Source organism: Staurois parvus, unplaced genomic scaffold (assembly GCF_062004578.1).
Source record: "Staurois parvus isolate SC_StPar_1 unplaced genomic scaffold, SC_StPar_1.0 ptg000494l, whole genome shotgun sequence".
NCBI lineage: Eukaryota > Metazoa > Chordata > Amphibia > Anura > Ranidae > Staurois > Staurois parvus.
The window spans coordinates 718,647-735,201 of NW_028318290.1; the positions used below are offsets into that span (position 1 = coordinate 718,647).

General features: G+C 47.3%; 2 protein-coding genes across 2 annotated transcripts in view; both read right to left on the reverse strand.

Annotated features, from left to right (window-relative positions):
• LOC149452141 (uncharacterized) overlaps positions 1–16,555 on the reverse strand; it is a 408,968-nt gene that overhangs the window by 160,644 nt on the left and 231,769 nt on the right. The gene's annotated exons all lie outside the window — the stretch shown is intronic.
• Positions 362–16,555, reverse strand: part of LOC149452147 (uncharacterized) — a 107,110-nt gene continuing 90,916 nt past the window's right edge. The window contains exon 3 of the mRNA XM_089689717.1: positions 362–1,816. Coding sequence (XP_089545843.1) covers positions 830–1,816 — 987 coding nt within the window. The 3' untranslated portion in view covers positions 362–829. The remainder of the gene's footprint in view (positions 1,817–16,555) is intronic.

Below are 16,555 nucleotides of genomic sequence, written 5' to 3' on the forward strand. Positions count from 1 at the left end.
CCTGCCAGTCCCTCTGATTTCCTATTAAAACTGACCATACTGGGCATGAGAGCTCAGCATGGTCAGTTCTCTAACTGTGCTGGGAGCTAAGCCTGCTCTCCTCCAATCATCAGACTTGTCCTGACATCCCCCTCCCTGTGCAGCCATTCACTGGGAAGACCAGTGAACAGAAGACAACTGACAAAGGAAACCAAGGGCTCTATTTATAGAACATTCATTGGACCAATGAGACAATCATTCCTCCAGCTGTGACAACATCCGGCCCTATGTTAGGTAACACAGTGATTTCCTATGATCGCCGGCTCCATCTAGTGGCCACAATGAGGTGATTTTTCTGAAATATCTCCATCAGTAAAAGTAGCCCAATATGATATTATGGCCACTAGATGGAGCCAATGATCATAAGAAATGAAATACGGCCAAAACTCCTCCCAGCTGGAGAATGCCGGTCACATCCGTTCAACATTGTTCTCCATAGACCTCCAAGTGTTTGTGAAATCTCCCACCACAAAATGTACTCAGCCAATCACAGGGCAGGACTCCAGTTTTATTCTTCTCCTGCCATCAATGGCCAACCCGGTCCCACACTTCATCCATGTCTTTGAGGACCTCTGATCTCCTTATGAACTGTTCCTTCCATGATGAAGATCAGCCATGGAGTATATCTGAGGTGTATATCAGGGTGTGCTTCTTCCCCACATGAGAGCTGGGATGTCCAGCAACATTCATCTAGAAGACATTTCCCGCACTCAGGGCACCAATACACCTCCAGGGTTGTGTGGGACCCCTGATGTACAGGAAGACAGGACTTCAGTGAGGAACATTTCCCTCACTCAGGAAAGGAAAGTACCTTCTCCCCCGTGTGAGATCTCTGATGCTTGTAAAGTTTAGACTTGTCTGAAAAACATTTCCCGCACTCAGAAAAGGAATACGGCTTTTCCTCTGTGTGAGATCTCTGATGTGTGTAAAGATTGGACTTCTGTGAAAAACATTTCCCACACTCAGGACAGGAAAACGGCTTCTCCCCTGTGTGATATCTTTGATGTGTGTGCAGACTGGACGTCTGTGAAAAACATTTCCCACACTCAGGACAGGAATATGGCTTCTCCCCTGTGTGAGATCTCTGATGGGTGCGAAGACTGGACTTGTCTGAAAAATATTTCCCACACTCAGGACAGGAAAATGGCTTCTCCCCCGTGTGAGATCTCTGATGTTTATAAAGTTGGTACGTCTGTGAAAAACATTTCCCACACTCAGGACAAAAATATGGCTTCTCCCCCGTGTGAGAACTCTGATGTCTGACAAGTTTTGATTTTTCTACAAAACATTTCCTGCACTCAGGACAGGAATATGGCTTCTCCCCCGTGTGAGATCTCTGATGTATGGAAAGATTGTCCTTCTTTGAAAAACATTTCCCGCACTCAGGACAGGAATACGGCTTCTCCCCCGTGTGAGATCTTTTATGCACATTAACAAGGGATTTAGAACGGAAACATTTCCCGCATTCAGAACAGGAATGCGGCTTTTCTCCTGCATGAGACCTCTGATGTATTATAAGTTTAGATTTTTCTACAAAACATTTTCCGCACTCAGAACAGGAATATGGCTTCTCCCCCGTATGAGATCTTTTATGCACATTAAGACTAGATTTAGAACAGAAATCCTTCCTGCACTCAGGACAGCAATACAGCTTCTCACCTTTATGAAATCGCTGATGTCTATAAAGATTGGACGTCTGTGAAAAACATTTCCCACACTCAGGACAGGAATACGGCTTCTCTCCTGTATGAGCTCGCTGATGTGTGTAAAGATTGGACTTCCTTGAAAAACATTTCCAGCACTCAGAACAGGAATACGGCTTCTCCCCTGTGTGAGATCTTTTATGCACATTAAGTTTGGATTTATAACGGAAACCCTTCCCGCACTCAGTACAGGAGAAGCTCCTCCCTGTTGGAAGGCCGGACCGGTCCCGCACAGTCTGAGGTTCCTCAGAATACGATCGTCCATCTACACTGGGTGGTGCCGGATGGACATTGGAGGGAGCCGGGTTTTCTCCTGGACTATACTGTGTGATGTCCTCATCTTCTACTTTCCAGTCTGGAGACAAAGTGAGACAATCCTCAGAGGTTTTCCTCATCTCCCGGCCATGGACTAAAATACAAAGACAAAGAGGATTACTAGACAGGAGCTGATTGGTTCCCCCAAACCAGGACTCCGCCCACATCAGGCAGCTTGGTCTCTGAGGAGCTCACAATTCCACCCTCAAGGGAACTAGGAAATGGCTCCTCTGATCTCCTACCAGGTCATTTCTTTATTCATGGACCTTAGTCAGAGAGTGAGGAAACAACCAGAACTGTCTTTTATAGGAGGGACAGTGATGAGGGGATTATAGGACGAGGGTCCCCACCCCCTCTATCACTCATCGCCATCTTCCCAACACAAGAAGTACTGCACTTCCTTATTTAGTCCATGATTTAGTCATGAAGAACAGCGGGGCTGAGCCCCACCAGAGGTCAGAGAGTGAGGTTGGGGGGAGAACAACCAAGAATGAAGACTGGACTGATCCTGAAGACCACCATCATTGGGGTATTGACTCCTCCCTCATTATCACTTTCTGTTTAAGGGTCCAAAGTTGGAGGATGTTATCACATTATTATCACCATGTAAAAGTCTGTGCTCCAATCACATCATCCGATATAAAATGTCCAGCTGGGAGGAAATGGGTGTAACAAAAGAGAATCCATATTATGTGTATATATAACAGTGGGGGAGGGGGAGAGCAGAAGTCAGGACTATGGAATGTACAACATAGAGTATATAGTGCAGGGGTCAGGAGTATGTAATGTACAACATAGAGTATATAGTGCAGGGGTCAGGAGTATGTAATGTACAACATAGAGAATATAGTGCAGGGGTCAGGAGTATGTAATGTACAACATAGAGTATATAGTGCAGGGGTCAGGAGTATGTAATGTACAACATAGAGTATATAGTGCGGGGGTCAGGAGAATGGAATGTACAACATAGAGTATATAGTGCGGGGGTCAGGAGTATGTAATGTACAACATAGAGTATATAGTGCGGGGGTCAGGAGAATGGAATGTACAACATAGAGTATATAGTGCAGGGGTCAGGAGTATGTAATATACAACATAGAGTATATAGTGCAGAGGTCAGGAGTATGTAATGTACAACATAGAGTATATAGTGCAGGGGTCAGGAGTATGTAATGTACAACATAGAGTATATAGTGCAGGGGTCAGGAGTATGTAATGTACAACATAGAGTATATAGTGCAGGGGTCAGGAGTATGTAATGTACAACATAGAGTATATAGTGCAGGGGTCAGGAGTATGTAATGTACAACATAGAGAATATAGTGCAGGGGTCAGGAGTATGTAATGTACAACATAGAGTATATAGTGCAGGGGTCAGGAGTATGTAATATACAACATAGAGTATATAGTGCAGAGGTCAGGAGTATGTAATGTACAACATAGAGTATATAGTGCAGGGGTCAGGAGTATGTAATGTACAACATAGAGTATATAGTGCAGGGGTCAGGAGTATGTAATGTACAACATAGAGTATATAGTGCAGGGGTCAGGAGTATGTAATGTACAACATAGAGTATATAGTGCAGGGGTCAGGAGTATGTAATGTACAATATAAATTATACAGTGTAAGGGTCAGGACTCATAATATTGGTATTCAGTAATCAGTGGAAGATTAAATGTTTACTGTAGACAAGTTGCAGAGATCCCACACCGCTGCCTCCCATCTCCTGAGACTGCACTCAGTGACTTGGGTCTGAGACACTACAGACATATCCCTCCACCCGGCACAGCCAGCAGATAACAGAGCAAGGAACCCTGGGAGAAATGTTCTGTCAGAGATCTTACTAGACCCGTGCATGGGGAAGAATACCCAAATCACATGTCCCAGGGGCCTAAGTAGAGCAATGTCTATGGTGAAAATGAACATTTTGCTGCCAGCTGATCCCCAGAACCTCCATAAATCCAGTCTAGATACATAAATTGTGTCTGCAGCACAGAGAAGGAAGATTATCCGAGAGAAATCCAGGAATACAGGACGGGGAACACAGCTCAGGAAAGTGACCAGGGGATTACAGGCTGATATCACCCAGTCCCCGCCCTACTCTGGACCAATCAGTGAGCAGTATGGGTGGAGGAATGGATTTAGTGTTCATGACCCACCTGTGCTGATCTCTGTAGGAGTGTCCTCCTCTATAAATGTCCCCGTTATTCCATCCTCCTCCATAGACTGCTGATCATCCCTCACATACGCCTCTTCTTCTTCTGCTTTCACCTCAAATTCTATATCGATTGGATCTCCACTCTAAATCAAGGAAATGAGAGAAAATATCATCTGTAAAATGTAAGATTTATGATTGTGACATCACATATAAAATCCACACATTGTCTCCACAAGTCCATGTTCTAGATGCTCCATCCCACCAACCTTGTAATATTGAGGGATGGTGTGACCTTCCTGTGTGGGATCCCGGGAATACAGAGGACGGGGACATCTCTCTGGTGGGTTCCTGGTATTAGGTGGCTCCATCATCTCCTTGTGTCCTTCTGAAAACTCCTTCATCACTCCATACTCCTCATCCTCCTCTTTATACTCTTCTTTAACATCAATATTATCATCCCCGAGGATTCCACTCTGAAAGATATAATAAAACATTCATTGTAACAAACATGCTGTGTATAAATCACAACTACCAATAATTGTCATCATCTACCTGATGATGGTGAGGGATGGTGTGACCTTCCTGTGTGGAATCCCGGGAATACAGAGGACGGGGACATCTCTCTGGTGGGTTCCCATGACTGGATCCATCTGTAGGAAACACACACACTGACTGAATCCATTGTTTCTATGTGTTTATCAGATGATGGGGGATCTAGGTGGATCCTCCGTACTGCTCTCTCCTTTACAATAAAGTCTCCTCTTACCCGGTGATGTGAGGGGCGGCTGATTGTCCATCATGACGTCCTTGTAGAGATCCTTGTGTCCTTCTAAATACTCCCACTCCTCCATGGAGAAATAGACAGTGACACCCTGACACCTTATAGGAACCTGACACACACAATGATACAGTCACCATCCAGACACATCCCTTGTCTGTTACTGGAGAATGTCCCAGAATTCCCGGCACCGCTCACCTCTCCTGTCAGCAGCTCAGTGATCTCTCTGGTGACTTCTAGAATCTTCTTCTTCTTTCTCTCTTCTATCAGGGAGGGAGGTGGAGGCAATGTGATGTCATATGATCTCCAGACTTCACAGGAGGAAAACTCTACATCTGAACACAAATAGTCACATCAAATGATATTCCCAGAATCCTCCTCACCTCTCCATTCAGGTCTCCATTTTATTAAAGCCCCACTTCAGGCTGAGGTATAATTTCCCCCCACAGGACCCCCACACTACGCAGGGTATAGGCTTGTGAGGTCAGTGTGATGTCATAGGATTCTCTGACTCTGGATGGAGGGACATTGGGGGGAGGAGCTGTGAGGTCAGTGTGATGTCATAGGATTCTCTGACTCTGGATGGAGGGACATTGGGAGGAGGAGCTGTGAGATCAGTGTGATGTTATAGGATTCTCTGACTCTGGATGGAGCTCTGGATGGAGGGACATTGGGAGGAGGAGCTGTGAGGTCAGTGTGATGTCATAGGATTCTCTGACTCTGGATGGAGGGACATTGGGAGGAGGAGCTGTGAGGTCAGTGTGATGTCATAGGATTCTCTGACTCTGGATGGAGGGACATTGGGGGGAGGAGCAGTGAGGTCAGTGTGATGTCATAGGATTCTCTGACTTCGGTTGGAGGGACATTGTGAGGAGGAGCTGTGAGGTCAGTGTGATGTCATAGGATTCTCTGACTCTGGTTGGAAGGACATTGGGAGGAGGAGCTGTGGGGGACGCTCTGTGAGGTTTCTGTACATTGCTCCCAGGTGCATCCCACCTCTCCAAACATGAAAGATGATCTTTGTCTTTGGGCTTTGCCAGGACACATCATATTTCTCAGATCTCCATGTACTCCGGAGACTTTACTGATCACATTTTAGGATGAATATCTGTGACTGGGATCATTATGGAGAAATATGGTTTCAGGGCATTTTTATTATTATACAGGATTTATGGCGCCAACAGTTTGCTCAGCGCTTTACAATATAACGGGAGACAATAAAGCAACAATACAGTTCAATACAAGAGGGATAGGAGGGGCTGATCCTGGGAGCTTACAATCTAGGAGGGAGGGGCTAGTGGTACAAAAGATAGTAACTGTGGGGGATGGATTGGTTGGAAGAGTAGAAGATTCCATTATTAGCTGAGGGCAGGATAGGCTTCCCTGAAGAGATAGGTTTTCAGAGATTGCCTAAAAGTGAGCAGAGTAGGCGATAGTCTGATAAAATGGGGTAAAGAGTTCCAGAGGATGGGGGAAGCTCTTGAGAAGTTCTAGAGGTGAGCATGGGAGGAGGAGACAAGGGAGCTAGAGAGCAGGATGTCATGGGAGGAGCGGAGAGGATGGTTTGGGTGATATTTAGAGACAAGATTGGAGTTACAATAGTCAAGGTGAGATATAACAAGGGAGGGAATAAGTTGCTTAGTGGTTTCCGAGGTTAGGAACGGGCGTATCTTGGAGATGTTGCGGAGGTGAAGTCTACAAGATTTGGACAGTGATTGGATTTGGGGGTGAAAGGACAGATGGGAGTCTAGGATAACACCTACCGTATTTTTCGCTCCATAAGACGCACCTGACTATAAGACGCACCTAGGTTTTAGAGGCAGAAAACAGGAAAAAAAAAATTCTGAACTAATGGACTGCAGACATAGTACAGGAGATGACCAGAGACTGCGGACACAGTACAGGAGATGACCAGAGACTGCGGACATAGTACAGGAGATGACCAGAGACTGCGGACATAGTACAAGAGATGACCAGAGACTGCGGACATAGTACAGGGGATGACCAGAGACTGCGGACATAGTACAGGGGATGACCAGAGACTGCGGACACAGTACAGGAGATGACCAGAGACTGGGGACATAGTACAGGAGATGACCAGAGACTGCGGACATAGTACAGGAGATGACCAGAGACTGCGGACACAGTACAGGAGATGACCAGAGACTGCGGACAGTACAGGGATGACCAGAGACTGCGGACACAGTACAGGGATGACCAGAGACTGAGGACACAGTACAGGGATGACCAGAGACTGTGGACAGTACAGGGATGACCAGAGACTGCGGACACAGTACAGGAGATGACCAGAGACTGCGGACACAGTACAGGAGATGACCAGAGACTGCGGACACAGTACAGGAGATGGCCAGAGACTGCGGACACAGTACAGGAGATGACCAGAGACTGCGGACAGTGCAGGGATGACCAGAGACTGTGGACACAGCACAGGGATGACCAGAGACTGCGGACATAGTACAGGAGATGACCAGAGACTGCGGACATAGTACAGGAGATGACCAGAGACTGCGGACATAGTACAGGAGATGACCAGAGACAGCGGACATAGTACAGGAGATGACCAGAGACTGTGGACATAGTACAGGAGATGACCAGAGACTGCGGACATAGTACAGGAGATGACCAGAGACTGCGGACATAGTACAGGAGATGACCAGAGACTGCAGACATAGTACAGGGGATGACCAGAGACTGCAGACACAGTACAGGAGATGACCAGAGACTGCGGACAGTGAAGGGATGACCAGAGACTGCGGACAGTGCAGGGATGACCAGAGACTGTGGACATAGTACAGGAGATGGTCAGAGACTGCGGACATAGTACAGGGATGACCAGAGACTGCGGACATAGTACAGGAGATGGTCAGAGACTGCAGACACAGCACAGGAGATGACCAGAGACTGCGGACAGTGCAGGGATGACCAGAGACTGCGGACAGTGCAGGGATGACCAGAGACTGTGGACAGTACAGGAGATGACTGCTGACCTTTGGGGAGGTGGGGAGCGGGTACCTGAATTTGACAGGTACCTGCTCTTACTTCCGCAGAGTTTTTTATTCATCTTACCTGTTCCTCGATCCAGCCGCGCGCTGTCTTCCCGGCTTCTGTAGTGTGGGCGCTCGTCGGACAGCCGGATGCCCAGTGCGAATGCGCGAGAAGCGCTGCGCTTTGTGATTGGTCCGGCAGCTTCTGGGATCTGTCATGTGTCCCAGGTACCGCCTTACCATTCACAAAGAGCACTGCTTCTTGCGCATGCGCACTTGGGACCCGGCTGTCACGCCCACACTACAGAAGCCGGGAAGACAGCGCGCCGCTGGATAGAGGGACAGGTACGGTCCCACTGCAGAGCTGAGCGGCCGGCCCGGTATTCTGACACGGCGGCGGTGGAAATACCGGACCGGCCGCTCTATATTCGCTCCATAAGACGCACTGACATTTTCCCCCCTTTTTTGGGGGAAAAAAAGTGCGTCTTATGGAGCGAAAAATACGGTAATACCCTGGCATGAGGGGAGGGACTGATGGTTGTGTTATTGGTCTTGATGAAGAAGTCAGGGGGAGGGGGCACGGGCTGGAGGGAATACTAAGAGCTCAGTTTTGGAAAGATTGAGTTTGAGGAAGTGGAGTGACATCCATGCCGATATGTCACTCAGTAGGATAGTAATGCGAGAAAAGACTGAAGGGGCGAGGTGAGGAGGAGACTGAAGGGGTTAGGTGAGGAGGAGACTGAAGGGGTGAGATGAGGAGGAGACTGAAGGGGTGAGGTGAGGAGGAGACTGAAGGGGTGAGGTGAGGAGACTGAAGGGGCGAGGTGAGGAGGAGACTGAAGGGATGAGGTGAGGGGTAGAAAGATAGATTTGTGTGTCATCAGCATAGAGATGGTACTTAAAGCCATGGGAGTTTTTTAAGTGACCAAAGGAGGAGGTGTAGATGGAGAAGAGAAGGGGTCCAAGGACAAAACCTTGAAGGAACCCTACAGAGAGAGCGGGTAGAGAGGAGGAGCCAGAGTTATAGGTAATGCTGAAGAAGCGCTGTGATAGGTAGGAGGAGAACCAGAAGAGAGCAGAGTCTCGGAGGCCAACAGAGTGGAGTTTTTTGAGAAGGGGATGGTCAACGGCATCAAAAGCCTCAGAGAACTCAAGCAGTAAGAGTACAAAGTAGTGACCATTGGTTGGGATGAGTACGGAGTAGTGACCATTGGTTGGGATTAGTATGGAGTAGTGGCCATTGGTTTGGATTAGCATGGAGTAGTGGCCATTGGTTGGATTGAATATGGATTAGTGGTCATTGGTTGGGATGAGTACAGAGTAGTGACCATTGGTTGGGATGAGTACTGAGCAGTGACCATTGGTTGGGATGAGTACTGAGCAGTGGCCATTGGTTGGGATGAGTATGGATTAGTGGTCATTGGTTGGGATGAGTACTGAGCAGTGACCATTGGTTGGGATGAGTACTGAGCAGTGACCATTGGTTGGGATCAGTACAGAGTAGTGACCATTGGTTGGGATGAGTACTGAGCAGTGACCATTGGTTGGGATCAGTACAGAGTAGTGGCCATTGGTTTTAGCAGTTAGTAGATCATTAGTGAGTTTTAGTAGGGCAGTTTCAGTGGAGTGTAGAGAGTGAAAGCCAGACTGTAAAGGGTGAAGAAGGTTGTTGTCGGTGAGGTGGGAGCTCAGGGGATTGTAGACTAAGCGTTCTAGGAGTTTAGAGGTAAATGGCAGCAGGGAGATGGGTCTTAAGTTGTTCAGGTTGGTGGGGTCCAAGGAGGGCTTATTAAGTATGGGAGTGATGTGCGCATGCTTTAGAGGGGAGAGGAAGGCACCAGTAGAGAGGGAAAGATTGAAGATGTGAGTGAGGGAGCATAGGATGGAAGAAGAGGGTGACCATAGTAGTTGTGAGGGGACAGGATCCAGGGGGCAGGTGGTGAGATGGGCTTCTGAGAAAACCTTAGTGACCTCTTCAGTAGTAGCGAGGTCAGAAGAGGAAAGTGTTGAGGGAGGTTTAGTATAAGGTATGCTAAGTGGGATGGATGTCTGTGCAGTGGTGATGTCCCTACGAATTGTATCAATCTTGTTTTTGAAATGATTTGCAATCTCATGAGCAGTGAGTGAGGTACTGGGTGGAGGTGGAGAAAGTAGAGAGTTAAAAGTAGAGAAGAAAGATGAGGACTGTATGACAAACTATTGATGAGACTGACAAAGTAGGCTTGTTTGGCAGCATGGAGGGAGGAATTGTAAGTCTCTTAACCACTTCCAGTCTGGACACTTTCACCCCCTTCCAGTCCGGACACTTTTACCCCCTTCCAGTCCGGACACTTTCACCCCCTTCCAGTCCAGGCCAATTTTCAGCTTTCAGTGCTATCACACTTTGAATGACAATTGCGCGGTCATGCAACACTGTGCCCATATTAATTTTTTACCGTTTTTTTGAGACAGATAAAGCTTTATTTTGGTGGTATTTATTCACTACTGGGATTTTTATTTTTTTGCTATGTAAATGAAAAAGTCCAAAAATTTTGAAAAAAGTTTTTACTTGTAAAATTTTGCAAATAATATTTCATTATAAATCTTGGCCAAAATTTATTCCGTTATCTTTTTAGTAAAAAAAAAATAGCCCAAATTAGTTTATAACCAAAAATTATAACTTTTAAACTTTTTTTTAAATTTTTTAATATTAATATTTATGTTGGTTTTTTTTATATACTGTCACCCTAGTAGTACAGCGTCACCATGGTGACACTGTAGTATTTGTGGGGGGTGATGAAGATTTTTTTTTTTTTATTCTGATTGCTTTTACACCCATAAAGACTGTAAAAGCAATAATTTCTCCTTCTCTCTGGTTGCATTCTTGCAGCCATTGAGAACTACTGTGTGAGCTGTGATTGGTCACAGCTTGTTACATGGTACAAGTCTGTTGTGAATAGCCTTGTACCATGTGACCTTTGTGATCATTCACAGATTTCACACGTAGTAAGCAATGTTAGAAGCAGGGGTGGACTGACAACTCATGGGGCCCCCCGGGCAATAGGGGATCATGGGGCCCCTGTGTCCTTTCCAAACTCAAAAAAGCTTATGAAAAAGGTACCAGGGGCATCTCATGGGGCCCCCTACTGACCCCAGACCCTCGGGTAGTGCCGAGTTTCCAAATGGTCAGTCCACCCCTGGTCAGAAGTGACATCTTGTGATCACTGATTGGCCAATCGGTAATCACATGATCGGGACCTCACAGAGAGGTCCCATACGTTGATCGGTATTCGTGGTGCTGCATGCTCTCAGGAAGTGCGCATAAGCAGGGGGCGGGGAGTCCATTTATAAATGGCCACCTGACCTTGCACTGCCACCATCCGGCCATTTATATACAACGGGTGGATGGGAGGTGGTTAAGATGTCTGGTGTGGTCAGTCTGCCACGGATGTAATGGTCGGGGCCTGATGCTTTGTGTTGTTAGAGGAACAAGTGAGTCCAGTGTGGGTGACAGTGAACTGTTGTAGACAGCAGTGGCCAGGTCAGGGCAGGACAGGGGAGAGATTCTGTCATAGAGTTGGTCAGTTGCAGAGTGGAAAGGAGCCGGGTTCAAGTTGTGAAGGTTTCTGCGGGTAATTGTTGGCTGCTTGGAGGGATAGGTGTTTGAAGACGAGGAGACTGTGAAGGTGATGAGATTGTGATCAGAGAGAGGAAAGGGGGTGTTTGTGAGGTTGTAGGGAGTGCAAAGATGGGAGGAAACAAGGTGTAATGTATTCCCATCAGAGTGAGTGGAGGACGTGTCCATTGTGTTCAGGACATTTACTACAAATTACATTTTTCTCTCTTTCTTCCTAATTGAATCTTATGAAACAAAGACATAGATATTCCAATCCCCCTAAATATCCCCCCATCCCCCGCCACTAACTAAAGTCATAAAATCCATTAGTATAGACTGATGAGGTGAGAAGGTGACACCTCTCCACAATGAGGAGAATGTTCCGGCCCCGGAAGTGGGGGAATGTTCTGCCCCTGAAGGGGTTCATCTGGGTTCCCACACTATATATGTGTGTATCATCATCTGCTGGAGATAAAAGACGTCACAGTGACTATGGAGGAAGAGGATGGACATGACTATGGAGGAAGAGGACAGGCATGACTATGGAGGAAGAGGACGGACGTGACTATGGAGGAAGAGGACGGACGTGACTATGGAGGAAGAGGACGGACGTGACTATGGAGGAAGAGGACGGACGTGACTATGGAGGAAGAGGACGGACGTGACTATGGAGGAAGAGGACGGACGTGGCTATGGAGGAAGAGGACGGACGTCGCTATGGAGGAAGAGGACGGACGTGGCTATGGAGGAAGAGGACGGACGTGGCTATGGAGGAAGAGGACGGACATAACTATGGAGGAAGAGGACGGGGGTTGGTTACTGGGTGTAAATAGAACATAACATCTTATTACCTCCTCTGCTGCCACTTCTACCAACGTCTCCTTTCTACTTCTGTCTGTGCCTGACATCACTTCCTGTCTGTACCTGACATCACTTCCTGTCTGTATTCCATAGAGACTTCCTGTCTGGGTAGAAGTGAGATCGCCACCTTGTGGAGCTCAGAGGAACTGCAGCCCCGAGAAGCGTCTGGTAGTGTGACCCCGGCCTTGTGCTGGGTGTGTATGGACTGTAGATATTTATAGAGGGGTCACCTCCACTCCCACCAAGGGGGACAGAAATATATGACTGCCTAGTCCAGCCTTTCTCAGTCAGGGGTCCTCCAAAGATTTCTAGGGGCTCCTTCAGCAATGAACAATTCCTGTCTCTTAGTAACAAATGGCATCAATGATCTGTAAAATCCATTTCTTGGAATACATCACAGGACACGAAGCATCTTTATAAATCCTTCCTAACACTGTTATGCCCACCTACAGGTGATCGGACGTTGGCAAACAATAGACAGGACGTCCCCTTGTAGAGCAGATCTCCGACATAGGAAAGGTTTGTAGCAAGCCATAGCCCATAACAGGAGGGGATGGATCTCTGGGATTCCTGAGGAAAGGAATCACTAACTAGCTGACATCTCCTGAGCGTTCCAAATCAGACTCGTCCTCACAACTTCACAACTTCTCCCAGACACAAAAACATTCCACGCATGTAAACACATACATGTAATCTGACCGACGTCAACATGCTCAACTCTGACAGTCCCAGAATATCCAATGTGTTTGGTGTTTAGTGACATCATATATCATGCCTGCTCAATATACAGGAAATGATCCACTACAGGGACCCATCACCTCCCAATCGTGCCGCTCACCTTCAGGTTTGAGCCACACAAAGGGAAGGTCAAACACACTTTGGTCACCACTATGGGTGGCAGAACTGGCAACATTCCTCCACTTCACTTGGAATCAGTAAGTCTCATTTTACAGCCCGCAGGTCTCCAGGCAAATCCTTGTTAAAATTAAAGCTCAATAGAGCTCATGATTGTTTACATTTCCATTCAATGAGTTTATTGTGGTGCAGGGAAGTTCAGGCTCTCAAAACTTGTGTGAAATGCCGTCACCTCCACCTGAGTTGCCTGAACCTCCGGTAAGAGATGCTAAAGATGTTCTCCCTAATGAGTCACCCATTTAGAGTATAACTCCGTTCCTGGCTGGGCAGGATTTGGTAACGTGATGTGTAACTTTTTTTGGATCCTTGCTTAGTCAGGAGCTGGAGGGAGTGATGTGCATGTGACAAATCAGCAGGAAGGGATCAGTCTGGGGAAAGATGGGAAATCATTCATTTCAGTCAAATGTTCATCCAGTGTAATGTGTCAGGGAAAGGCATTCACCAATACCTGGTCCTAGGGGTGGGACAAGAACATGATCTAGTGTTTGGTGTCAGACGAGCCCCCTGTCCTACTGTACCCTTGTGCTGTGTGTTAAACACTCTTTCATTTTTTGTTTGTTTCTCCTTGCAGCCAACATTGGATGCGGCTGGATCGGCACCCCGTCCACCTGGACCCGGCCCCCTTCTCAAGCTTGGGGAAAGGCTGGTGTTCAACATGGAGAGATTATGGGAGCAAAGGAGGCTTTCTAATGCATCCAGTAATATAGAAAGGTTACTGGTGCTCCAACATGAAGCCCTGCTTGGACTTGTCACCGCGGTCAGGGATCAGACTACAGCACTGCAGGACCTTAGTCATGATATCCGGGCCTTATGTCAAGCAGGGGCTGAACAAAATGCACCTTCAGCCAGAAGCTCCCAACCCCCGTGCAGTAGTTGTTTGGGGCAAATGCCAAGGTTGCCACAGAGTTTCCCTGTAGAAAGTGCCGGGGAAGCAGCAGGGGAACAAGCCTTGAAGGTGCCGATTCTGGAACTACCCACTCTGGAGCAGCCCCCTCAAGAAACCCCACCCGAAGACCAGTTTGGCTCCCTCCCCATGGATCCCTCTTCTGCACCTTCCTCACACTCCCCTTGACCACACCCCTACTTTCACATCCTCTCCCGTTGTTTCTACACACCCCTCCTCTCAATCCCATTTCCACCCTTACCTTCCACATCCTGCCCACTCTCCTCAGCCCTCAAATGCCCCTCCCCACATTCTCCCTGTCTTCCATTCCCCCCATTCAACCTCTCCCCCAGCACTCCCTCCCCACCACTCTTTCCCAGCCCCCCACACACTGTACCCCCTCAACCCTCACACCCACCCCCTCTGCAGCAGCAGCCTCCTCCTCCCCATTCATTTTGTATGTTTTTTTGTAATAAACATTATTTGGAAAGTAGCAGAACGTGTCTTTCAAATTGTCAACAATGCATTTGGGGTAATAATGGAGGCTTGGTCATGTCGGGAATCCAACACAGGCGCTTTTCTGAGTATGGCTACCAATAATTCCAAATAGCGAACACTAACAAAGCAGCACTTCAGAAAGAAAACTAAAAGGTGACCCTTCCAGAGACATTGGTGGTTAGACTCTTTGGCCTTTCTGCTGCTTTCACCTGGTGGTCTGTCCTGCAAATAGTTTTAGCTGTTCCACAAATATGTTCCCTGTGCTACTTCATTGACACACACTATACAAGAAGTGTGTAATATCCAGGACACCAGGCGTGACACCAGGACACAACTTACACACAGTAACCTGCCAAGGAATGCTAGAGACACAGAAAAGTTGGGAGAATAAGAAGAAGGCCTTCTGTTGTTTGGACTATCATTATGCTGGACTAACTGGACCCAGACTAAGTTTCCTTTACACCCCGTGTAACATCTTGCCCCGAGATTGGTTGGGGAGCATAGGATCTTTAGCTGCCTGATTCTAGACGTGTGTGCCTATGGAATTTATGTGCCCAGTGGACACTTGTTCCTCACTTAATTCCCTCCCCACCTCTTGTTGCCAAAACACTGACATGTGAATGAGGAACAAGTTGGATCCAAGTGGTATGTGTGGAGCAGATAGACAATTTGCCCATTAGGGCCCCTTCTTTTCTGGGGGACATTGCATGTAACTGGTCTCATCCATAACTGATAGTCCTTCCAAGAGCAGCTTTCAAGTCATGTGACTTCTGTGTAATGCCAATCCCAACTAGAGATGAGGTGATGGGAGACATCTTGACAGAGTTGGGCCACAGGATCCCCCCACACATTGTCTACTTGGCTGCACCCCCTTTTGGCAGTCTGCACCACTACACTCCACCAAGCTATGTAGACGTCCCTGGATGGAATGAAGAGCTACTCCAAACGTGAACAATGTAACGTGAATGGAGTGTTCTGTGTAAACTGTTGCAGCATTTCACAAGAGGAAGCAAACCAAGATTGGGAGTAGCTGCAGACAGCAAGCAGACAACTTCAATCTTTATGTATCCCAGCTTAGGATTGAAGGAGCTGGTTTACCTCTCGGAAACATGCAATCCTATCTGCTACAGTCCTAAAGCTGGACTTGCCAGAAAACACTTCGTTTGGACATTACCAGAAATTCCAGGTAAGCAAGATTGTCCAGTGCAGCTGGAGCTAGCAGAGTCCTGCAATGCTTTAGGGACATGCAGATCAGCTCCAACTGCAATGAAGAAGATTGCCGACCTGCAAAGGCTGAAGAAGACACAACACAGGGCACTGTCCAAGAGAAATAGAACATTTATTTCCAACAATCAATAGAAAACTATAAAACATCATAAAACATTGTAACTAAACTAAAATTGCTGCCTGAAATAGGCTCCAAGGCTGGGCTGGTCCTCGTCTGGTTCCACCTCCAGGGCTTGCTCCAGGGCCTGGATCCAGCGGCACATCCAGCCCAGGAGGCCACAAATGTCAGGATCGGGAAACAATGTAGAAAAAGCCAAACAAAATGTATTATCTGTAATAAAAAAGGAGACAGACTTGCTTCACACAACAACAGCATGCAATGCTTGTCTACCTTTGTCCATTATCCTGAAAGCACTCTATGCTGTTGTCACCTCATAATTGGAACACAGAACTTACATTTCTTGCCTGGATGATATCATGGCCCAAGGAGTGAGCTTGGAATCCTTAGTCCTAGATTACCCGCTTCCCACCCGCAATGTACTGTGGCCAGGCGGCAGCTACAGGCAAAGCAATGTAC